Genomic DNA, 26,828 nt, shown 5'->3' on the forward strand with positions numbered 1-26,828 from the left:
TGGTTGGTAAGTCATGCTGAAGCGAAGAAATCACGTGAATTTTGTTGGATGGATTTTGATCTGATCGTTTTTTTAATGAATAATTGAAGAGAAAATAGAGTCTACGTGTAATATTTATCTTTTCTTATCTTCTTTCACTTATGTGGATTAAAAGAAGGTGTTCGAAATGATGCCTTCCCTTCCTCTCTTCGAAGCTATTTAATAATTGTATTAACTATCGTGTGCAACTCTATCCCAACAACTCACATACAGAATACCGTTTCCTAAAATAAATAAATCCATCATCTTTCTCCAATTCTAAAATAATCCATCGCTAAAATCCTTTACATGAAATCCATATAACCCAATCGAATGGTTGTTCGAACTTATTGCCCAAACAACTCTCCAATTCTCTCGATGGATCTGTTCTCCTTCCAAGGAGACCCATCTTCCCAACTCTATGGACCGACCAATAATCCCTCGATTATTTGAACCGATCCGCTTCTAGCGCTCTATGAACGCCTTCCTTTTCGAATGTCTAGCTCTATAGCAATGACAAGACTAGTCTGCTCGATTCGTGCGCTCTTTTACCACTTTCGCTTATTCAAACGTCCTCCAGCTTATGAACCGATCTTGATTCGCTCGCTTCGTCCTCTCCATTATCCGATTGTACGAGCTCCTATCTTTCTACTCCAATGATTCCACCGTCCTATCTAATTATCCAAATCTCTGTCCCAACTTTTTGTAACAAGCCTGATTCCGTTTTCCAATCTGATCCTCCAGTTATTCAAACACCAGTTATTTCCTTAACTGCATATATATATATCGATATATCGCGTAGTTTATTTGCAGTATAAACTCGAGTCCGTGTTCAATAGCCGGCCCGGGTTCGCAGGGTGGCCGACCATAAAGATATTACTTCTTTGTGTCGTGTGTTTTTTCCAGGATAGAATTTCAAGAGGAGGCAAAAAGACTGGCGCGGCTGGCCGATCGGAATGTCGCGCGGCTGCTCGGCGCGAGCCTCGGGGACGACCCGATGTGCATCGTGTTGGAGAACGGCGAGTACGGGGATCTGAATCAATATCTGCAGAGGCATATAGCTGAAACGTCGACCGTGCACACCGCTAAGACCCTCAGGTACGAAGCCTAATTATCGTGTGTATGGTGGGTGGTGGGGAGTTGTAGGAGAGGTGGGTAAACTCGTGGAAGATCGTTGTTAAAAATCTTCTTGTAAATATTGTCTCTTTACTTTCGCGTTCACGAGCGGCTTATCGTGGATTACGAGGGTTTTGTGTCTCGTGAAGTAGCGTGAACAGAGAGGGGACATTGCCGGATTTTTCCGATATTTGCGAGTACACGGAAGTGTTTACGTTATTTCCCTCCTCCTCCCCCTTCCCTCTTTATCATCCCATTTCTCTCTCGCTTAAATACGTTTTTTGAAATTTAATTGTAATCGAGAGAGAGAGAGAGAGAGAGAGAGCACTAATTCCCTTTTTACGTTTTACTTGTTCGAACGGTGAATATTTATTTATATTATTTCTTAAATTAATTGGTTTGAAAATGATGCATTTGATAAAATTTCGATCAATTATCGCGATGTAACTTTTCACGTTTCTCTTTGTAATTTTGTCGGGAACAAATATCCAGCTGTACCAATATTCGTCGTCTTTGCGTCGTTGCGTCAATTTATGGAATTCGTTTGATCTTTTTTCGCTATTTTTAATAATCGAAACTTTGGGAATTTAACCACATATAGAGAGCTTCTTTATTTCGTGTGCTTTCATTCCGAAACTGTATTCAACTTTCGTCATCAACTGAATGATTTCATTTAAGTATTGGATTTATTATGGAAATGTAAAGAATGAATAATTAATCATTTCATGAATAATTTCCAAAAGCAAAACTAATTAACTGTGCTTTATTTAAATTTGCACATGTAGAAAATCAATATGGAATTATAAAGAAGTATAATAATTGTATTAAATTTTAAACGGAATTCATTTCTATAGAATATTTCCAAACAAAAAAGTGAGACAACAATATTTCTAAAATATTTATTATCGTAATATTAAATAAATTGCAAAATATATATATTTATCAATTTGTTCAATTTGTTCAATTTCAGTATCTTTTTTTTCTTTTTTTAATTAAAAAGCAAATTAAATTTATGTATAATTTATATTATTCAAAATTTTAAATTTAAAAAACAAATTGATTAAATATTAACAATTTGTCAATCAATAAATATCTCCTATTTTATTCAACTTTCTACCACCTTCTCTCTCAACATACTCGTCAAATCGAATAATCTCAATCTTTTCCAACCAAACATTTCAAAATTAAAAATCCCCGATCGAACTTGAGACACTACGTTCTCTATCTTACAACAAACAGCCATTGGCCAAGCACGCCATAAACCGAAATAACGATTGTACTCACTGGTGGATACTCGCGAGTGGAAACCGGTGTCTCGGTTAACGATGACGTTCAATGAGCCCGATTTTTCGATTTTTCGATCATCGATACCCCGTAACGCCACGTCCAATCACCATGTGGATCCACGCCTCGTTGGAAAGTGCTCGAAATACGAGAAATCGGGTGAAAACGAGAGAGAGAGAGAGAAGATGATCGGTGCTCGTGACAGCTGTCGAGCGGACCGTGTTTTTCCCGCGCGCTTCCCGTTTCCGCTTCCCCCGAAATGCACAGAGAAAACGACCGATATAGAGATCCATCCACTCTTTGTCTTCGCACGGAAGCAGTGAACCGTATCGATCTACACGAGCGAGTGGAAATTTGCGTAGCGAACGACAAATATTTCTCCATCTGTGCCCGGTCGATAAAACGGAACGACTTCTCGGCACGACCGGTAAAAGTAGATTCGCGCGATGGAGCTAAGGCGCATTCGAATCGTCGCAGTTACGTGCGATGTCTAATTATACGAATTTCGAATTTTCCATGCTTGCAAAATCCGTGATCGGATCTCGAGTCTGACAGAAATCTTTCCATCGAAACAGTTGAAGTAGATCTAAGTTGAGATAAATGTCTCCCGTTGAGGAGGAAGAAAGGATCGGAAGAGGCTGAGATTGCGTTTCCATTTAGGAGGAAGCGCAGGTGAACTAAAATAAATCTGTCGTGTAATCCGCGCATGCAAAATAACGAATCGAAAAAGGGATCCGTGTTTTATTCGAACGAATGGACGGACGCTCGCTTCTGTGTTGTCGTACATTTTCGTTAGAGACTCGTTGGAACGATAACCGAGAATGATGATGTTACGTTAGGGATTTATACGCTTCGCCCGTGAGTGTATTAGAATTTACACGCCTCGTGAGCGTATAGAAATTATTGCAGTGAACTTGAACAGTTCGAGAGGGGGAGGATTATGAATGTTTTTATAAAATCATTCTCCAATTTTCGAATCTTGGATTTATTTCTATCCCTTACTTTTTGTCAAATTAAAATAGCCAGAAATATTCGCTCTACATTGTAATATTCAATGATAAGTCTCATACGACTATAAAGAATTGATCGAATTAAAAAAAAATGAACGTCTCCAATACTTTTTTCCAATCCTCGACACTCTCGAAAAACGTAAAATCATTATACATATATACACGTACCATTAGAAAAAACTCATGAAAACAAACATCGTTCAACTTTCATCAACTAGAATCTTCGCTGGACAACAACGATGCGCCATCTACTTTCTCGTTAATGCAAATGGCCGATCCATACGTACGTATTTCCAAACCGTCGTCATTTGCGGCGAGCCGATACGTCTTTGTGTACACACACACACACACACACACACACAACGAAGTTTCGTCGTGCAAAACTTTTGAACCCGCCTCTCGTTCTTCCTGTTGCAGTTTCGGCACGTTGATCTACATGGCCACGCAAATAGCATCCGGCATGAAACACCTCGAGGAAATGGACTTGGTGCATCGGGATCTCGCCACAAGGTAACGACAGACAGGTTTCTCGTAGATTACTTTAAGTCGAAACTTCGCCGATCAGTCATTCCCCGGCCTCGACGTTTGGGACACGACGTTGCCCTTCCGCCTGCTGCCTTTCTTCTCTCGAAGTAACCGAGTTTCCGCTTACTTTTGCACGGCTATATCCGCTCGATCGAGGTGCTCGCAACTTTCACGCGGTATTTCGGCCAGAAACTCGGCGAGCACAGTTTTGTCATCACGTGTTTCCGGGAATGGTAACGATCGGCGGCAGTTCGAGCGCGTAATCGTTAACGCGCGGACAGAATTTGAAGCGGGTTGATTGCTTAATGAACTTTCGTCAAATGGGAAAGCTTGGAAGGAGTTTTGGAAGAGATTGCTTTTTTTTTTTTACTTTCCTTGAAATTATTTTTGTTGTATTGTTTGGAGAATGAAAGGAAAATGGTTTTTGGCTTTTAAATTCTGCTTTTATGTGGAAAATCGAAGTTATAAATTCGAAAGTTTTTTCCTGGAGATTTATAATTGTTCATAAACGGTATAATTTTTATTTGAATTATATATTGATATTTATTTCGTTAAAATTACATGAAAGAAATGATTCGAACGAAAGTCGATGATTATTTTTTAAAAACGAAGAAGCGAATTAGCATGAATCAAATAAAATGGAAAATTGTGCGTTAATGATCGATATCTTTTTTTATTAAACATAAGGATATTTTGTTAAATTTAAAAACTCAAAAGAAAAAAGAAAATAGATGCAAAGAAATCAAATTGCCATTTGACAAGTGCTTTCAAACATTAGAATTCATTCGTCGATATAAATCCTCTCCAATCTTAATTTTCTGCGCATTTTCGTCCGAGAAACAAACGCTCGATCATCTAAAAAAGAAAAAAGAAAGAAATTTAAGCCGACCGTTTAATCAAAGTGGAAGTCATCGTCGTACAAATCGCTACGGCCCTAAAGACAATGACAAATTGGCCAATTACCTTTCCCTTCGACTAACACGCGTCCAACTTTCTTTCCTTTCGGTGTCGAAGAGTAAGCCACTTCCGGTTTTAAGAGGGAAGTTTCATCGAGTTACGACTTCTCGAATCCTCGATAAAGCTACGTGGCGACCTGCGTGCAACTCCACGTGTCAGGGCTGTTAAAAGGGAACGAGTGGAGGATGATGGTTGGGGTCACGTTGCTCGAATTATTAACTCTAATCATAAACTTTAATTACAAAGAGCGTCGCAAACCTGTGGCGGATGAAATTAATTGCCGATTGATTTACAGAAACGAGTTTTGAGCATTGCGCCCCATAAATGATATGATATATAATTTTACTTTTATTTCTCGATTCTTGTTGATTTTATTGCTGCTCTGATTGGTGGTAAAGGTGATTAGATTTGTGTTGAATTATCTTGTAGAAATTGAAAGCTTTTTCCTAATTTTCCTCGAATAATATATAATTGGTTTAGAAAGTATCTTAAGAGAAAGTTATATCTATCATTAGATATTATTTATCTGTGAGGAACAGTGAAAGCGATTACGTATTACGTTCAAACATCAATTCGTTGCAAGTGCACTGAGAGAAAGTATTAATTGTGCATTCGCTGAATTAAAGCAAGATAAAGATGAAATTTGGAGAGTGATAAATTCAGTTTCCCCAAGATGTCAGGCTTGCATTCGTAACGACACTTTGAAGTTGGAAACATAAACTTCTTTTCAATGTAACAAAGCAGATCTATGTTTATACAACATTCTTTTCTTATTTTTACTCGTAGAACGTATTAGTGCAGTTTGATCGTTTTATAGAGATAAACAAAAGCAACTCGACGTCAACAATTTTTAACATGTATGATGAAAAATGACGAAAGATATATTCAATTAGACGTATAATCATTGTCACGTTATTGCATTTGTATTTATTGATAAAATCCTACAAATACATTTTCAAATTCTATTAACTTATCGTGTGATGCATCGTTAAAATATCTCCATACGAAATAAAAGGAAAAAGATATAATAACGTAACAACAAATAGCAGTACAAACTGCTTAAAACTCCATAATTTTTTTCGAATTCTGCGAAAAAAAAAGAAAAAAAGAGCCCTCTTCATATTTTCAGCGTCAGCGAGGAGAAAATTACGGCATTTTTCGGTAGCAGAAAAGGACTAATTAGAAAACTTATAGTAATACGTTAAAGCGATCGTTAAGCCGCGGTGTTGAATCAGTTTCACGAGAGATCTGCAGAGATCTCGAGGACCGTGTCCATTCCGTTCACAAGCGGGATGAATACCTCCTACCTATTAAACCTCCTCTCGACTGTGAACGATAAACGGGCAGTTTTCACGTTCAGAGATCGGCGTGAAACTTGGAACGATCGTCGCTCTCGGCGGAGGCCCGCTTCCGGCTCGAGGCGAGCTCTCTTAAAAGGCGACTCTCGAAACGGCTCTCCACAATCGACGCCAGACGTGGTTTTATAGAATACGCGAAAACGCGCGACAGACGAATGGGCGCTGCCTTGGATTCCCATTCGTCGGCGAAAATGGTTTTACCTCGAGCCCTCGAGATGTCGTTCGCCCCTTTGATCTCCTCCTCTGTAACTTTTCGCCATTGAAAACGGTGATTAGCTCGTGAATACTTCGGGGGGAAAGGAAGAGGGAACGGAGCAGAGGAATGATAAACTGTGGAGGAATTGTGGTTCTAATTAACAAACAATACACGTGTGGTTCTTCTTATCGAAAAAAGGCGTTCTCGTTGGAAGCTGGATGCGCTTTCTTTCTTTATTTATGTGGTAATTTTACAGTAGGCCATTTGAGTAATATACGAATAGTATGTTGGATACGTGACTCGTTTCTTGAACTAATTTTTATTCCTAACTTTATTTCTCGTTATTCCTTGAATAATATATCGAAGAAATATTATTTGTCTCTTATAAAAAAAAATTATTGGTTTGATAGAGTTTGATCTGATCCTTTTATCATCAAACAAGTAATGTTCAAATGTTTTGTAACATTTAACAGTTTAAAATATGTTTTAGAAAAATTCACTGTTTCTGCAATCATTAAAGAAATCACTACAAACACTTTTGATAAAATTACCTTTTAACTTATATGGATTCCTTTTTATCCTAATAATCTACATATATATAGAGTCAATAGTACACAATTTCTCAATATTTACTCACACGGAAAGAGAAGAGCGAATTAGTCGCGAAAATACACGTTCTTCCATCAAAATGGATCAACGTACCCGTCAAACGCATATGGATCACCAGAAGATCGTATCCTTCCTCCGGATACGGGTTGATCCAGTCTCAAGGCCGTAAACAATCCTTCGAGCACGATTCGCGGCGATACATTCGCCTACGTGTTCGAGTGTCGAGATAGGGGAAACCGGAATAATCCACTCGGCCCTGAAGACGGATTACGGCCTTCGAATCTACCATATTTTCTCGTAGGGCGATGGATTTTACCCCATGGATGAAAGGCATAGAATAGGAAAGAAACATCGTTCACGGTGTTTTAGGCAACGAAAGAACGAGCAGAAATATTACAAAACTGGACTCTTTTTCGACAATATCATCGAATATTGAAAAAGTTAGCGTTACTAATATAAGTCGATTGAAAAGTATAATGAAAAATTGTTGAAAAATGTGTAATTCGCATGATTGCGTACAGAGGAATCTTTTTCAAAACGTGAAATTAAGTCCCAAAATTATTAACATCTTCATCAATTTTTAATACAATTTCATCCGAGAAGTTTTACAATAACAGTGTTTTTATTGGGACATTGTTACAATTGTAGTTTTAAAGAAACTGAAGAAAATTCGTTAAAATTCTTCGAGCGTCGATTCCACTCCCAAAAAAATTCCATTAAAAATACAAAATACAAAAGCAATAAAGTGTTTCGAATACTTTTCTACCCTGCTTTACACTTTGGAGTGATTTATGATTCATGCATGATTTGTTGCAGGAATTGTTTGGTGAGCCGTGGTTACACGGTGAAAGTGTGCGATCTGGGCTCCGGAAGAAACGCTTACGCAGCCGACTATTTCCGGGTGGAGGGTCGGCCGCCATTGCCAATCCGATGGATGGCCTGGGAAGCTATGCTAATGGTAAGTCGTTAATTAGCAGTTAATCTGTAATCGTGGAGCCTCGAATATTGGATTTATAATAAAGTAATTCATTCGATAGTTTGATTGGTCCGATTCTATTAAGCATATTCCGTATTGCGTATGAAGCAATCGATTTCGCCAATTTGTAAGACCGTATTTAACGACTAAATGTACGTAACGTTGAATAATATGTTCGCCACATTGATTTAAACCGAATGCGTTCGACATGTGCTATTTTATCACAGAAAAAAAGACAAATCGTACAAATTTGAAATTCAACGTAAAAATGATTGGTGAAAGAGATTTTTAAACTTGTCTTTCCTAGATTAACAAACCTTTCAGAAAGATTGCACGATTATAAAAATTAACAATTCTAAAAACAACCAAATCGATAAAATGAAAGAATCAGATAAATCATACTTTTCTTGTCCAAGAGCAACATACAATCGATGTATCAAACACGATGTAAAACACACATTCGATTAATTCGACGTTATAAATAGATTCCAATTAACCCCATTTATACTTGGTCACTTTTTCCTTCTCGTTCGTTCATCCAATGATCATCGAAAAGAAAAAAAAAAAAAAAAAATACGAATAAATCTCGAAACGATGTGTACACCATTCCTAATTCCGAAAAAAAAAAAAAATACTTTCAACGGATCGCTTCCCCCGTTTCACGGGAGTGAAACGAATCAAGTTTGATCGGTTGAAGCAGACGCCACAGAGCAAATTGTAAACGATTTTTGCAGGCGGGGCGGGGGAGGAAAAATAAAGCGAGCGCGATCGAGTGGCCAGTGATATTTAAATGGACCGTGGCTACGCATCCGCGCGTATGAAACTCGGTTTGGCTTTCGCGAAATATATACCTCTCCGCCCATTGTTTCCATCCTTCTTCCCTCTGCCACGAAAATCAAAGCCTCGCTTCGTGCTCGACGAAAGTTCCAATTGTTTTTCCCTCCCCCCTCCTTTTTCATTTTTGTTTTTCGTTTTTGTTTTTCGTTTTCTCGTTCGTCCTTTCTCCCTTTCTTTCCACATTCCAATATTTGCCTCGAAGATTCGCTCGATCCTCGCACGAAGAGTTGAAACAACAGCGATTACCGTTTAATGCGCGGCTCCAACCACTTCGACTTTGAATCCATCCCGGATCTATTTTAACCCCCTTGTTCAGAAACCTATCTACCTTGATCCACGAGGATACGAGGAAGTGGATTCGAGCAGATGAAGGGGGTTGAAGGGTGAGAGATTAGGTCATATTACCTGTGGTTAATAAACCTGAAACGTTCGCTTTTTGATGATACCCCTTCCCTGCTTCTGAGTGAATAATTTTCGACGATTCCTAACGTTTTGCGATTATACTAAATTGTTATAAGTGTATAATCGTACGGATAATTTGTTTTCGGTTTAACGTAATAGAAATATGTTCCATTTTTATTTATTCGTTCGTTTTGGGTTTAAAGATTATAAGATTTAAAAAACGTAAGATATGGAGATATAGTTGAAAATATTTTAACTGATAATTAATTTAATTCTATTTATTTTGAAAGAAAGATGAACGATAAAGATTTTTTCAACGTCTTTTATGTCTGCGTTATATTTCCCTCTTCGCTTAATGAGAAATTACAAATATTTGCACTTTTGTCATCCGTTTGAAGTATTTCGATGGGGAAAAGTGTTTCGTAACGTTAATGGTATGCGTGATATTTTGAAAGTATAGCGAAACTGGCGCGGTACACAGTTTGCGGTTAGCACGCTCGATAAAAGTAGCCGGGTAAACATCAACGTCTAGTTTGCGGTGGTCGAGACAAGCTTTTTGACTTAATTTCTGGCCACAACAGCCTGCACATTTTTCCACCCATTATACACCCGATATACCCTTTTACCTCTCGTGTTTTATTAATGTAAATATTATCTCTCAATGACAGACAGACATTCACTTAGATAAATCGTGCAATCTTCTTAATGTAAAACTTTTAAAAATATCTGAAAAATTTGACGATACTTCGTGGATACTTCGTTCAAAGCTTGTTTATGAATAGAAATTTAAAATATTCGGGGAATAAAATTTCATGAGATTTCTTCTCATGAATAAATTGTCTAATCTTTTCGCTTTAAAAAAATTCGAAATTCTTAGGGATTCATAAATACTTTCGAAACATAAAATATTCATGAATAAAACTCCGTTCGATCATCTTCTATAAAAATTATCCAATTTTTCGTCTCCATTAAACATTCTAAAAATCTGAATCAATACTTCAACGAATCAAACCTCGAGAATCGAAAATCTCCACGAAAAGATATTATCAGAAATTCATTCGCAATAATTCACGTCTCGAAATATTTCAATTCATCCCTTAAATTTTTCAATGATCCAAACACCTTGACAAATCCTTGCCACGAATCGATACTTTACCCTTGAACCAAACTCGAAAAAATAAAAATTTCTACGAATAAAAACACACTCATCGACAACAAAATATCATCAATCATCGCTCTTCTCTTTTCCAAAAATTCAGAGATTAATACAACATGTTTCGAAATATTTCAGCTCATTCCTTAAATTTTCCTTAAAGATCTAAACACCTTGAGAAATCCTTGTCACGAATCGATACTTCGATGAATCAAAATTCAAGAATGGAAATTTCCACGAAAAGATATTATCAGAAATTCATTCGCAATAATTCACATCTCTCCAATATTCCAATTCATCCCTTAAATTTTCCAAAGATCTGAACACTAAGAAATCCTTGCCACGAATCGATACATTACCCCTTCCTCGAACCAAACTGGAAAAATAAAAATTTCCACGAATGAAAACGCACGTTCATCGCCGATAAAAATATCAAAGTAGCAACCGCCGCTCTTCTCCCTTCCAAGAATTCGCATTCAGAGATTAATTCGCAACAATTACAACAGGCCACGCCCCCGTCGAAATGTTCCAGCTCGTAAAACGCCGCTACGTGATAATTTTATCCAAACGAGAGGCCACGGATGATTCCCTGTTGTTAATTTATTCATCGCGCGCCCGGTTATTCGCCCCGGCGTGGCATAGTTATCGGCCTGCAAAAGTAATGCAACCCGGTTAGCATTCACGATAGAGACTCGGCCCGCGAACGAAGTCGCGAGAATGCACGTTATTCCGCGTGGTTACGGCGAATTTATCGGCTGGGAACAGGCATACATGTATACATAGATCGGTGTAACGAACGATAGCCAGAGCGAAGCGTATTTTATTCCGGTGTATCCTGTTTTTAATTTCTCGTCCGTGCCGATATCGGACTGTCGATCCGCGAAACCGCGAAGCATCAGCCCGATAGAGCTGTCTGCGGTCGCGTGGCATTAACGAATCGGGCTTATTCGCTGTTTCCATGCGCCTCGTGTCATCGCGAGACCGCTGTAAAAGTATCGGTTAAAAAAAAAAACGCTTTCGAGGATTCGTTTTCGATGTACAGGGGGCGTATTATATATATGTATATACGTATCGTGTAGGGAAGTACAGTCGATTGCAAAAGTGTTAAGGAAATTTATTCGATCTCTGAAAAATGTCAAGGAATGAAGAATATGATACAAGGATGTTGCGTGTTATGAATGTGCGATTCGATAATTTCTGGAATTTTGTTCAACTTTGAATGAATAGAATATTACTGGAACGTGATTTGTGAGGTTTCGAGGTTTGAGATCGAACTCGATCTTGGCAAGGAATTTTATAGTTGTAATAATTGTTGATGTTTTGTGGCTATTTCGAGAAATTGTATGTTCTGCTTTCAGCAATTCTTTTTGATTCTTTGTTTCTTAGATGGAAGTTTCGCAATTGAAGAGAAGAAATTCTCGTGTTTCGTTCACTTAAAATTTCGCTCTTCCGATTTACGCATATCGTAGATATAACATCTGTTCACTCATTGATCTGGGGATAAAAATATAAGTAAAATATAAAAAGATAATTTTTACTGAGATCGATATTTTCGAGATGCCAGTATTTATTTTAGAGTTCAATTTGATTATTGCGAACTGAAGTTAAATATAAAAAAAAATAATGTTCGTTCTATATTTTTACTCGTGCAGAGAATCAATTTCCCGTAATTTTATCTTCTTTTCACCCAATTTCAAGAGTAATAGAGCACTAATAAACTCGAATACTTTAAAACCTAAAAATTTTAATCCGTCATTACGAAATATAATTCAAAAAAGAAAAATAATATTTAAATTTTAAGGATTGATTTACTATACATCTTATACAAAAATTAAGAATTATTATTAAATTCGCAAAAAGATGCACGAACACTTTTGTAACTGAGCGTACACACATATATGGATCTGTATGAGAGTCTTATACGAGTGAATATCGGAAAAAAATGAGGTAAAATTGGGAACTTAAACCTTTAACGGACGTATGTCATCTCTGACGAGGCATTGTAAGTTCTTTGTATCGATGTATGCCACTTTTCACTTGGCATTGATGCATGTCACTTCTGGCATCGTAACTTTATTCGAAGAGACGTACGTCGAAAGAAAAGTGATAAAATTGAACATTGTGAAATCGAGCGATTTTCGTATAACTATTTTTTCATCATATGCAATATGTTTTTTTGATTAAAATTCAAATATGCATTTCGTGTTTGGACTCATTGGATTCATCGATTTTCATGAAGTAATAATCTAGCGACAAGTTGTAAATGTTAGACAAGGATTAATATGCACACTGTCATCTTCCATACATTTTTCATATATATGTGAATTATGCATAAATATGCTCGTTTTCACAATCGATGCAGATTAGGAAAAGAATCGTCAAAAGTAAACTAGAATACGTTATAATATTAATCTTATTTTCGTTCTATTTTTTTTTTTTCGTATTAAATATAAATTTTTAGAAATATAATATTTCGTTTAACACAAGGATATACAATCGTTTAATCGAGTTTCATAACAACGATTTTATAACAATTTCTACGATCTTGTCTTTAAGAAAGACAAGAATGAAGACAATTGATGTTGATGTTTACTGTTCGAGAATGGAAGAAGGAGTGTTTCTTTGGATAAGATTTTTTTGTTTTTTTTTTTTTTTTTGTTTTCGATGTTTCAATACACGCGACAAGTAGAATAAACATGTTTGCGATCAAACGTAATATCGAGCTCGGTCTCTGTCTTTCAGAGGTAATTGGGATCAGGAATATTTGGCGAGACGCGAGTTTCGTGTTAATTGGACGCATTACAGTTGCAACTGCTAACGCTAGTTTCTCTTTAATGACAAGGCTCCGCGCTTTAATTAAATGATAGCAGGCTAATGTTAAACTTAATGTCCCATTTTCCTTAATTCTTCTTGTTTCCTTGTTCGTTTCTATTTCGATTTTATCATCGTTCATATTTCCAGCAAATCTTAATTATCAACGTTGAAAACTCATTATTTCTCGGGAATAAATTAATGCAATACAAGAAACGCGAAGCTAAATAATTTACCAGTCATAAATCGTTAAAAAACAAAATGATAATGAAAGATTAATTCATCGAAGAAAGAGACAGTATTTGCAAAATTATTTCTAAATCATTTTTGCAAATCATTTTACACGAACTCCTATTAATTGGATAAAAAGTCATAGCTAATGGGAGGGAAATTGGATCGTCTCCTATTATAGTGAATAGCCTGATTATGCGAGCGTTCTTGTCCCCAACAGATTCACATAAATGGAGTTCTACTGTATTATTACTGTATTATATTATACACCGATGATAATAGCGACGATGCAACACCAATTCAGATAATCGAGATTCGCATTCACCCTATTGCAATTGTACTATCCGATTCGCAAGAAAGGTCTCAAGATGCTTGAGCCCCTTTTCAATAAAATATTTGATTACAATTTTTCATTTCTTAATTATTACAAATTTCAAAATCGTTGTATTTTCAAAACTGACGAGGTTGCAAGTGTCCTTCTTTCCCATCCGACATCAATCAAAAATATTCAAACATACCAAACTTCGTGTCGAACCTCATGTTTCTCGTCATTTATCTAAAGACGTACAGAAATTCGATCGCTTTTCCTTCCCTTCCCCCAAATTTCATCGTTGTCGCGTATTTTCAAAGCGTTTCTTTGCAAGTCGATCGATTATTTATTTTTCTAAAAAATACACAGAGATTATCGGGTGAGAAGGGATGTTGCAAAATATTTAAAACGTGCACTCTCCCGGCCAAAATGGCGCGCGTTTCACGAACTCGTTGAAAAGCGTTTCATCTTATCGTGGATTCCATCCGTTCGAGATCGAAGCATCGATCGAGCGATGAGCGCGGGACCCATTAGCATCGGAAATCGCGTATGAATGAAATCCGTGCGGGGGCAAATTGATAGGTAAATGGTAATTCGGGTAAATGGGAAACGAGCGGCCGATATACTATTTTCCCCTCGCTCGTTCGCTCGTAGTCATTTTCAGAATTGACTGCGCCGTTAATGTTTCATTATTGCCATCGTTTATCCATCCCGCGCCATTGTGTTAATGAAACGGGGCCAATGGTTCCGCGCCCGTGCACCCACCCACCAAGGGGCCAAGAATTATATCCGGAATTAGCGTCGATTTAATGATTTAAACCGTTCGACTTCTTTATTAAGTTGGACGCGAATCCAATGTCCCCCGATTCTGTTCCCGTAAACTTTACGACAATTATCAAATTATTGGCAGCGACGTTAAAGCGTGGCCACGTGGCTGAGGCTTCCTGCGATGCTAGATCATTCGAGGTGAACGAAAAGGGAGGAAGTTTGAAAGGAAAGTTATCGAAATTGAATTGACGAGGAATTTTATTTATTTGTTTTTTTTTAAAAATAAGTGGAAAGGTGTTAATTTTTAATTTACAAATATCGAGAGCTCGAAATTTCGTAGGTGAAATGAAAGCTATCGAGATTGAATAGCAACTTCATTTCTTTTTTTTTTTGTTCTGTTGTATAACTAAATGATTATTGATGTTAATCCTTTGTCTTGCAATGAGTGAAACTAAGAAACTAAGAAATTTGGACCAAAAATTGCGTATACGTGTATTAATGATTGATCAAAATTAGTACATGCAATAACGAATAACTAGGGATAATGCAATAAAAAATATTGAGAATGAATGTGAAACGAAAGTTGTCAATGTTGAATAAAACTTGAAATTTAAACTTTTGTTAAAGAATCATATCTGTGTGAATAATTTAAAAGATTCTTGAACGATCTCTTATATAACTCAATAATATTTAAACACTCTAATACAACTTTGTAATCTTACATCGTGATCCGTATTCAATTCACAAAATTGGCGAGCGAAAAATTAAGTTTCCCGTTGATACGTCGAACGATTCTTATTTTCAGCGAGACTTTTAATCGCGTCTAATATCCGACGACTAATTACGATATCGGATTAACGGGCGTAACGATTGTTTTAGCCATCACACGTGCACGCACACGTTTGTACAACAGAGACTCGTGTATATATATATATATGTATATAGTTTCTATAAGTGCACGCGTGTTCCCCGTTAAACTCGATGCCGTCGTGTACACCGCTTCTTAAGATGGAGTAGTTTCATGAAATTACGTAACTGAAACACTTAAGTTGAAGTAATTTCTCGTCAAGCAACGATACCACCTGCCGTGCGCGCCGCCTCGTAAATAGATTTCTACTTCGAATACTGTTTACGCGACAGGACACGGGGAAAATACCTTTTCGTCACGAAATTTCAGATAACCGAGAAACTTTTGTCTTCCCAGCGACAAAAAAGAAAGATGACCGTTTTGCAGAGAGAAGTATCATCAAAATCATCATGATTTCGGGAAAGAGAATCATGAGAGAATCTCTCTATTTTTGATTCTGAAAGATAATTGTCTATTGTTTGTATCTCTTGTATTCATGCAAATTTATATTTTACGAGAAATTTTCAATCTTGCGATAATTATTTTTGAAAATTTTGTGATTTATCGTCGTTAAATCTTTTTTTTTTTTTTTTTTTTTTTTGATAAAACAAATTCTATTAAAACGTGTATTAATCATATTATATAGATATTTTCTATCATATGGAAGTAACAACAGAATATTCTTGGTTATTTTGGTTATTCGATGTATTTTTGTTCCCCCTCCCCCGATTTTTATCCCGATGAATTAGCGGCAATGAAAAATAAAAACTGATCGTGCGTTCAACTTCACTTCTTGGAAATCGAATATTCCATTTGTGTTTTTTTTTTCTTTTTTTTTTTTTTACGTGTGTTACTATCGATCGAATTATCGTTTAATATTTTATTGTTTGTATCAAATTACACGATAAAAAATATTCGAATCGTCCAATTGCAATTTTTCAAATAACATTCAACATAAAACGTTCACACTGGCTCGGATGAATTTGATTAACGATAGTTTTAAACTATGACCGAGCCACTGTTACATTTTCCACGTTTTTCCACGTCGATTCCGCAGGGTTATGCTTTGCGAACCTTTGCTCTTTTTCGGCCTGTCTGCTACGCTTTAGAAATTTCTTTTTTTTTTACTTCTTTTTTCTTTTTCTTTCGATACTGCGAAATTTTTTTTATTACTATTAATATTGGAATATTCTGAAAAACTAGATCTCTCGTATTAATCCCCTAAATGCAAAAGCCATTGGATTTGCAATTACTTACTTTTTACTTGAATCTTCTTTTGCGCTAAATTATTTTAATATTGAAAAATATTACGACAAAACATACGGTAATTCATGTGGAAAGCAATAAAAAATAAATCCGTCTGAAAAATATTCAACAGCATTCGGTGTAGATGTTAACGTAGTTTCAAGTAGAGTTTTGAACACACTTAAAAGATTAAAAAAATTCGTTCTCTTTCATAATAAATTATTAAACAATCGAGATTCACGATTACTTTCGAACTGAAAAATTATCCTTTATTATCTTTCGAAATTCATTTTACTTTAACACATTTATTTCGATCGACTTTTCCCACACGTTGCCTAAAATCTGATTTAAAAAATACAATTGTTTAAATATGCATCGTGACGCGTTAAATATTACTAATAATTATTTTGGAAGTGAAAGTGAAAATTTCCGAAATCAGTCTATCAATAATCGATACAATGGTCGAAATTGCACGAATTCAGGGAAGGCACACATCGAAGAGCGACGTCTGGTCTTTCGCGGTAACGCTTTGGGAGATTTTAACGTTCGCAAGGGAACAACCGTTCGAGGAGCTGCCCGATCATCGCATAGTCGAGAACGCAACGTATTTTTACCAAGAGGACGATAGAAGGGTGAGTACACGTTCCTCCTCGCGTACACGAATATCTCGCACCATTCGTTTTTCCAATCTCTCGATTTCTTGTTACGAATTAAACGATTGAATTATATAATTAAATTCTTATTATTAGATGATGAAATTTTAGTTAGAAACCGCTTTAACGTTCGTAAAAACGTATCGTAGAATTCTATCTTTTATATTATGTTACACGAAACGTTCGTTAATTGAAGAATAAAAAATATCGAAGTGCGAAAGTTCTTTTGTACGTTTTGTGCGTGAAAGTGATATTCTGTTGATCAAAAAAAATTATTTTTTAAAAAAAAATTTCTACATCTATCGTTTCGTATCGGTACGTCCGTTCTATGATTTCGATATATTTCTCCTGTTTGAAGAGAATAGAACGTGGAAAGAATTATGTGAAATAAAATATACGTGAGATTATAATAACGTATAATAACGTAGAATATATACACACGTGTACAAAATTTCAAAATTTTATTACTAATTTTATTGCCAATAATTATATTTAATCTTTTCTTTCGTAAATTCGTTTAAACGTACCGCACAATTCCATTATGCACCGCAATGGAATTTATACATCGAATTACGGAAATCATTCGGATCTGACTTTTCATTACAAATAATAATAATAATGTTTAAATACATATTTCATACAAAAATCCACAAAAATCTACCAAAGATTCAAAAACTCGTATACAAAAAACATTCGAAACAAATACGTATTAATTCCATATATATATATTTTTTTTTTTAAAAACGCACTTGAAATTTTCACCAAACCTTTCAATTTATTCCTGTTTATTCGAATCGTGCGAACAATGCAGCGGAATATTTTCAAACTGTGCACGATAACATTTTTGTAATCGAATCGCAACTTTGACGTGTATCCTTTTCTTTTTTTCTTTTTATCGTTCATCCGAATACATTTCTCTTCCTTCAGATCATTCTTCCCCTGCCGAAAAACTGCCCCAAGGACATCTACGAATTGATGCGCGAGTGCTGGCACAGGAACGACGTGGACAGGCCCAGCTTCCGGGAGATCCACATGTTCCTCCAGAGGAAAAATCTCGGTTACAAGCACGCGGACACGAACGACACCTGATACAGAGAGCTAGAAGGCTGGAACCTGATCCGGCTTTCTATGATCGGCGAGCTGAACGGGAACTGGTGGAACTCCCCTTCCACGACCAAGTTACACCAGGTCAGACCAAGTTAGTAGTGCACCGAGGATCGATCGTAAAGGTAAACGGTGATCGAAATCGTGTTGCTCGGCCGATAATCCTAGTGAATTTTTGATAAACTGTGCGACTCGTCGTGCGATCTTGAACGATTTGTTCAAACAATTCGTTTCCCTGATTCCTCTCGAAAATTTGTATCTCGTAATATTTTTCATTGATTGATTCGTCGTCGTAGCACGATGATTCGTAGAATTCGTCAAAATTTTAATGGGATAATGATTTCTCACTCTTCTTAAGATTATTTTCATCCCAGTATATTAAAATGTTGACGCGTTAACAGTGCAATTAAACAGCAACGAAGCACGATAAAAATAAAAATAAAAATAACAACGCGAGAACGATCTCCAGCAAGCGGATACATATACGAAATGGGAGCGTTCCTAGCGCGGGTCCAATGGGCGGAAAGCACGTTCAATAAATCGCGCACACACGCCATTTCTGAAATTGATACTGTCAGCAAACAAGCTTATGACACCCGCCGCAACGGCACTCGCGTCACGTTCAGAATACACGTGGCCCGTGGACTTTGGAAAATCGCGGAGGATACAACAAACGGTTTCCACCGATCATTTCCTGCAAATCTCTTCTCTCCTTCCCTCAACGTGTGTCCAACGTTGTGTGTTGTACGTGTGTGATCCGAGAAATACGATTTCCACCGCGTGAAAAACCCTCTTCGTGAACCATTGCGCGTCCACAAAGTTTTTACGGGGAGGAATCGGAAAGAAGAGGAAAGAAGAAGAGGAAGAAAAGTCGTAGGCTGCCTTCTCTTTTCGACAATTCCTCTCGTTCTGTATCCGATAAGTAACGACACGAGGGATAATAATGAGTGAGAATCGCTTTTTATCACACAATGACGTCCGGCTACGCAATTTGAAGTCGAGAACCAGTCCTGAGAGATGTGAAACGGGGAGAGAGGGTGGGTGGAAAATACGGTTTTCTTGGTTGATTGAATGTAAATTGACTCTGAATGGAAGCGAAGGTATGACGAATGTGCGAGAATGTTCTTTTTCTTTTTATTCTGAGGGAGGAAGGAAGGAAGAATTTAATTGATACGGAAATACTGGTGGAATTTGGCGCCCTCTGGTTCAATTGAGCTAGTAACATTAGTGAAATTTAACGAATTTAACTTAGTTACTAGCGTAACGGATAATAGTTCGGCAATAAAACTAATAAACGAAGATTTACAATTAAATTTCGACCGCAACTCTTTACAACTCTTAACTTGTCAATTCACTAATCTTATTATCTATCGAATCATCAGAGGGGTCCATAACTTACTAGCCATATAAAAGAAAGAAAAAAACGAAGCGGTCACAGAGTGGTCGGAGTGTAAAAATTGAAAATTTTGAAAAGAAAAGAAAAAAAAAAAAAAGAAAAAGAAAAAAAAATTCCTCGAGAGCCTGCTGGCTTACCTTTAAGTTCCCTGAGACTATTACTAATAAGCTTAAAATGCGCTTAGCCGAAGTGCATAAATGTTTGACAATACCACTATAGGTTGCAAGTAAATAAAGAAACAGAAAAAAAAAATTTCGTATACATATATAAATAAATAAATAAACAAATAAATATAGCAGATGTAAAGAGATGTTAAAAAAAAAAAAAGGGTTTAACCGATAGCGATAAAAAAAATTTATTAGAGAGCGTCGTTTTTTCGAGCAGCTTCTACTCCCCTCGGCGGTCGCGTGGCGTCCGTTTTTTCCCGCCACGGTTCGACCTATCGATTCGCGACGCTTGCCTCGACGTCTCGAGGATCGAAACCCGACCTCGTGAGTCGAATTCGCGTCGTCGTCGTTCCGCGGAACAAAGATGGATAGAGGTGGTTGGCTTGCAGAGAGAGAGAGAGAGAGAGAGGGAGGCCCACTCGCGTGACCTGAAGTTACGTTTATAGGAAGGAATAGAGACACGGTCCATTTACCCGGTGGATATACCTTTGCTCGCCTTTTTACGGGCGAATTTTTGCCCGGTGATCGAGGGTCGAGAATAATTCTTGCGAATAATCGGGCATCGATTTCACCTGCCCACTTCTCGTTTCTTTTTCCCCTCGAATTTTATTTCGCTCCATTTTTATTTCGTTTCATTCTATTCGCTCATCGTCGTTGAAACGTTTATTTCATTTATTTTTGTTTTCGTTTTTTTTCTTTTTTCTTTTTTTTTTTTTTTTGGAAAAATTAATTTTATAGGTTCTCTACTTGAAACACGTTGTATCGCTCTCAATTAATATTTAGTTTTATGGACTTTTATGGGCGAATTTTTATTTATCGGTTTCTTTTTTCCATATATATATATTTTTTTTTCATTAAACATTGAAAATTACGCGTTCGGAATTATCTTCTCGGAGCGGAGAGGGATGAGATTGAAATGCGCGCCCTGGGAAAAATATTCATCCGGTTACACGAACCGTGTTCAACGTGGAACAATGAGAAATTTATAATAATTGTTAATACCAGTTTGTAAGCGGCTGTAACAAAAGGATAATATAATAAGGAAATTGGCGATGAAACGAGTGTAAATGGTGGTGCGACGAAGGGCGCTAGCTCGCTATAAGGGCGATCGCGTTGTTTTGGAATTTATTACTCGGCTAAAAACGCACAGTCACTCTCGTGATCTGTAAAAAAAAAATATATATATATATAAATCGCCATAGGAAATGTAAGTGATAAATGTGCACGAAACGACTGAAAGTGGTTCGGTGAAAGGGATCATCGTTCCTCCATCGATTATTTGTTATCCTTTCGTCTAACGAAAGGGAACACTTAGCGCCCATAATAATAACGATAATTGTCAATGTTTACGAGCGTTCTTCGACATTTATTCGAGAAAAGAAGAAGAAGGAGAAAAAATTAGGAGAAACATGGAGAAACGACCCCTTTCGTCGAACCATCCACAAAGGTCGGGGCAGGTTTCATTTTGAAAAGTCTATGATATTGTCTATGAAACGATCGTTGGTAATTTATAATATTAATCTAAACTCGTAAGACCGACGACATTAAAGAGATACTGCCATTGTATTAGGGAGATCCATTTTCGATATCATTGTTTCGATCCTTGTTTCTCGACGAAGAAACGTTCGAATTTCTTTTCGAAGATGCGTGTTGTTCACTGGCGAATGCGAACAATAATGGTGGAACAATAAGTGGGCGAAGGGATGCGAGAAGAGAGAGGATCACGATCGATCGTACAGAACACGAGAACAGTCGTGTGAGAGAGGAAAAAAAAAAAAAAGAAAGAAAGGAAGGAAGAAGGATCGATGTACATATCCACTTTGATGAGCTTAACGAATTATTAACGGTGAGAAATTTTAATTTCGACTTGGTGGAGATCGTCTTCTGTGCGATCGAACCAGGCGACACGTGCATACATACGGTTCTTCCTACAAATTGAGAGAAAGAAAATTAAAAGGATTTCTCGATCGGTCGTAATAGCGGGAGAGAAGAACGAAGAGAAAAAAATGATCGAATCAGAGAGAGAGAGAGAGATCGAATGAATTTTAGAAATTTTTTTTATATCTTTTTTATTCTTTTTTTGTTCTTCTTCCTTTTCAATTACCAACACGACCATTATCTCTTTCATTTCAGCTCGATCTTCTTTCATCGCTTAATTCCTCGTTTATTCAAATTTATTTGAATTTATGACGCTTCCCATTCGATTCACGTTCGATCAATAGAGCGGAGAAAAAGCGGGCTCCTTTCGCGCGATTAATTATCGAAATTGAAATTATCGATTATCCGTTCGGGCGAATATTATTAATTAAGGATTGAATATCACGTATCATTGACATATCGTACGAATTTCCACGGAATAACGTTTGTTCTGCCCTGGGAATAGAGTAAAGTAGCAGCATATCGGGAACTTGAGTCACGAATCGAGCGGAAGTAACGCTTCACGCTTACGTGAAAATTGTATTATATAAGCGTATATAAATAAATTCTTGAACTCGTACATATCTTACACCTGTCATCCGATCGATCATCTCTGTTTGTAGGAAGAACACATTTGTCACGAGGATGAAAGGATGAGAGTATGAGAGAATGAGAGAGAGAAAGAGAGAGAGAGAGAGAGAGAAACACAGTATAAATAAATATAAATATATAAATATAAATATAAATATATGGAAGATCGTTGAAGATTAAGCGACGAAGAGGATTCATTGAACTAATCGTTTCCATCTTAGCGATATGATACACGCGAAGAAGATATACTTTGTACAGTTTGTAATAACAAAATCCTACGCAGATGGCGCGACCAGTCGATCCACCGAAAAAAAAAAAGGAAAAAAGAAAAAAAATAGAAAAAGAAGAAAGAAACAAAAATCGTAGGAATTAATTGTTCTCGTGGTACGTTTTTTTTTTCCTTTTTTTTTTTTTTACTTTTCAAAGGTGACGGGGTCGAGGACCGGTTTTTACCAGTTTCATCGTTCCAGATTCGAATATACTTTGAAGTATGAAAAAGTAGAAGGGGAGGGTCCGCCATTCGCGTGTCAGCCTCGTTCGTTTATAGAGTTTATCGCTCTCCTTTTTATTTCGGCCGAAACGTAAAAATTATTAGCGCACACTGGAAACGTACTATTTTATTATGACGTTCATTTCGGTCGCTAGTGAATCGTGTGAAAGTTAAGATTCGTGCAAGGAATAAAGAAAAATTTATCCGAATTCGAACATCGCGTTTAACTCGAAATTTTCGTATGTGCATCATTGTTTGAAATTTTGTGGGAAATTTTTCTAATGATTATTATTACAATTTATTTCTCGATCGAGGATAATACAAATGCTTGTATCGTTGAAAATAATGCTAGAATTATTAAATAGGGATAATTTTGCAACTATTATTAAATTTGATAAATTTGATCAAACAAAACAATTTTCTTGACTCAATTGACAATCTTTAAATTTCATGAACGAGAACATCGCCGTTACAAATCATCATTGCTCTCGTTCGAGGAATATCACACGTGAAAATTGGACGTATTTGTATTTTCTCTTATAATTTCTCTTATAATATCACGACATAATATATCATAATGTATTACTCTCGTTTATCGGAGATCATATCTTACAATTTTTTCCTTTTATTTTCTGTCATTATAATTGTTCGAGATTATTAATTACGTCCCTAAAGGGAATACCACATCGAATATGAAAATTTCGAATTGGACGCGAAACATGCAAGACGAATTTCAGCGGTTGCACAATGAAATTTTAGAATTCTTATTTTTCACGAGTGAATCACGTACGTTCGACAATAGACGCTCCTTTCTCACCGGGGCCCCGCCTCCCTCCTTTTGCAAACGAGCTTTGTTTTTCGCGCGTATTTGCCCAATGGAAGCGCACGGTTTTCGTCGTCGGCACGGTCCGCCAGTCGCAAACAAAAGTCGGAACACGGAAGTGCCGCGTACACGGGAATTCCACGTTTGCCGATGGAATTTAATATCCGCTGCCTTCGTTATGAAACACGATCGCGCTTTTTCTCTCCCCTTCTATCGGCCGCGCGTCAGCTTTCGTTTTTTGCAAACCCGATAAAGGCGCAACATCGAATCGATATCTCCAGTTGCCCGACGAATTTTGATATCGGCCTACCTTATGACGCATTAAAATATACCTATCCTTCTGTCGGATTTTTTCCTTCCAATCCAATTTAATTTTCACTTATTTCCATTTTTTCTGGAACTGGTGCATTTTAAACAAGAAAGTCGTGTTTGTATTAATTTTTCCTTGCCAAATGAAAGTAATTTCATTTAGTAAGTGATTGATAATATTTTTGAACCAATGTGTATAAATATTACGATACAAGTTCGAATAACCAAGAATAATCGGATTGTTTTTCTCTTAGACCAAGAATTGTGGTTGAAATAGGTGTGATCGAAATTTCGGTCCAATTTCTATCGCCGTTAATCAAAATAATTCAGCGAGAAAGGCGGAGAAATGGTGCCTCGTTTAGATAAATAAACGTCGCGAATTGGTGGATCCGCGGACACGAGAGTGCATCGAACAATCTCCCAGTGCAAATATAAACGGGCGAATGGGTTGCAAATAAGCTGGCTGAGGACGGGCCATAGGTGTAGGACCAGTTATCTATTGTTTATCAACGGGCGTATCGACTATTGTGCGTGGTGTTTAACACTCGTGTCCCTTCCACGTTTTCCCGTGTATAAATGTCACAACACGTGTATTTAATACGTTTGTACATAGCGAGATTCGTTTTCAATAAATACTCAACGCTTTGACTTTTATCTCCTAACCTCCTTCTTGACTAACTCCCCATTAAAAATAAAGCAGAGAAAGTTTTGTCTTTAAAGGGAATTCTATAAGATAACGCGCTTTCCTCCTATTAATTCCGCCTCGCCTTTCTCTCCGTTTCTGAACGGTGTGTGCAACTCGAGCGAAAGATCACGCAACTGAAGGAATTCGCTCGCAGCGCCAAAGTTTTCGAGAAAAACCGTTGGAAAGGAGGATCGCGGTCGCAGCGAGTTGGAAGGTAAGTTGTTATTGAATTCCGCTTAGTTTCTTCGATACGAGCTTCCAGTCCACGTTTTTTTACGCGTTTTCGATGCAGGCTGCGTGCACAGCGCTTCGCCACTCTCCACGTCCCTGTTTTTCCAACCTATTTTGAGTTTCGACCTACTTAACTTACTTGCTTCCTTCTAAGGTGAAAGTAAGAAAAATCGAGGAAAATTTTTTTCTCTTTTTTAAATGTTACTGCCATTGATATTAAATAGCGAAAGAATTATTTTGATACTTTTGTAGAATATTGCCACGTAAATTGATCGTTGAGAAACGAATTGCGAAAAGTCATTGATTAAACACGAACATTAATTTCTAACGTAATATATCTACGTGTGAAGATTGTGAAATCTACGGTTGAATTCTTTCACTCGTGAAGATAAGGTTAACAGGTGAGAAAAGTTTGGAGAAACTTCTTTCAAAAGTGAATAATTCATCTTCACTTTATTTTTAATCGAGGAAGTAGAATTTCTTTTCACGTGTATTATTTGTGTAATTCGAATTCTGTTTTCTGACGCCAAACGACGATTGTGTTGTCGAGTCAATCGAAGAACCGAAGCGAAAATTCGACGATGGAATTGAGGAAGATCGATTTGATAACTGTATGAAACTCAAATCGTCTTACGATTGAAAATAAATTCATTTATTTTTATACATCCTATCCTAAAATTCAATGTGACAAAATTATAACAGAATCTTTCGACTCTATCCTATTTCGCTATTCTTAAAACTGTTGCTATTGGTTAATCGCAAATAGCACATAACCTGATAAATTTTTTATATCGTTTTAACAAAGGTAAGTACTTTATTTAAACAAAGATTAGTATAACACGAAATTAATTAAATTTCGTTTATAGAAATGACTATAGGTTCTACCTAACATCCGGTGCTCATTGTGTGACTATAGTTGCCCGTGAAAATTTCAAATTAGTTAGAAACTCTAACTGAACGTAGCGAAGCTTGATATCCTTAGCTTAACTAATATTGCCTTGTACAATTATTTTGTCCAATTTGCATATTACTCTGTTTATGACCAACTTTGGCCAATATCGAAGGTAACGAAAACAATCTTCGTTCTATATAACGTCTTCGTCGGCTAAGACGGTTTCCTTTAGAGTAATATCGCGATATTTCTCTACAAATAAAATTTTTTCCATTCCCGAAATATCGTCGTTAAAACCTGATTAAACCTTTATTAAAACTAGAAAAAAAATTGACATTCAGATTAGAGAATGATGAGAAAATTAAAGAGATGTCGAGATTCATTGATCAACCCTTAACTCTAGACAAGTGACAGACTGCAATGTAGATTCATATTAATATCTCCGCACCGTCTTAAATTGAAAACTTTGAGTATTTTTATCTTGGCAACCGATCAAAAAGCGACTTCGATCACGAAATTTCTTGTCACGAATTTTCTACGCGAAATCTATATAAAGTTTCACGTTCGTACACGATATTTCCCACATCTGATTTCATAAAAATTCTAGTTACAAAAGAAAGAAGCAGCAAAACCCTTGCCCCATCTTCATTCCGTAACCAAAACTGATCTCGAAAGCCCGTGCGTCCCATCTGGTTCCGTTTCCTGAATCGATTCGATATAAATCATCGCTTTTTGCCGTGGTATTCGACAATGGCCGCGTTTTGCGAGCCGGTTTAATGGAAATGAAATCACCAGGGACGATTTCGACAAGAGCCACCGCCCTTCCACGCATTTTTCACGAGGCTACTCCTTCGTTATCGTTCAACTAAAGCGCTATCGCGATGGATTTGCACGCCGCTTATCCGATAGAATGGCGA

General features: G+C 36.9%; 1 protein-coding gene across 3 annotated transcripts in view; it reads left to right on the forward strand.

Moving 5' to 3' along the window:
- Ddr (discoidin domain-containing receptor 2) overlaps positions 1-24,757 on the forward strand; it is a 224,093-nt gene extending 199,336 nt beyond the window's left edge. For 2 of the 3 annotated variants that reach the window (XM_086910350.1, XM_086910353.1), the window contains 5 exons: positions 925-1,116; positions 3,846-3,938; positions 7,890-8,031; positions 17,136-17,285; positions 18,234-24,757. In XM_086910350.1, coding sequence (XP_086766476.1) covers positions 925-1,116; positions 3,846-3,938; positions 7,890-8,031; positions 17,136-17,285; positions 18,234-18,395 — 739 coding nt within the window. In that variant the 3' untranslated portion in view covers positions 18,396-24,757. The remainder of the gene's footprint in view (positions 1-924; positions 1,117-3,845; positions 3,939-7,889; positions 8,032-17,135; positions 17,286-18,233) is intronic. The other variant, XM_086910351.1, reaches the window with a different exon arrangement.
- Positions 24,758-26,828: the final 2,071 nt, after the last annotated feature.

The sequence above is a fragment of the Apis florea genome, unplaced genomic scaffold, assembly GCF_048593485.1.
Source record: "Apis florea isolate Af1SG1 unplaced genomic scaffold, ASM4859348v1 contig_3170_pilon, whole genome shotgun sequence".
NCBI lineage: Eukaryota > Metazoa > Arthropoda > Insecta > Hymenoptera > Apidae > Apis > Apis florea.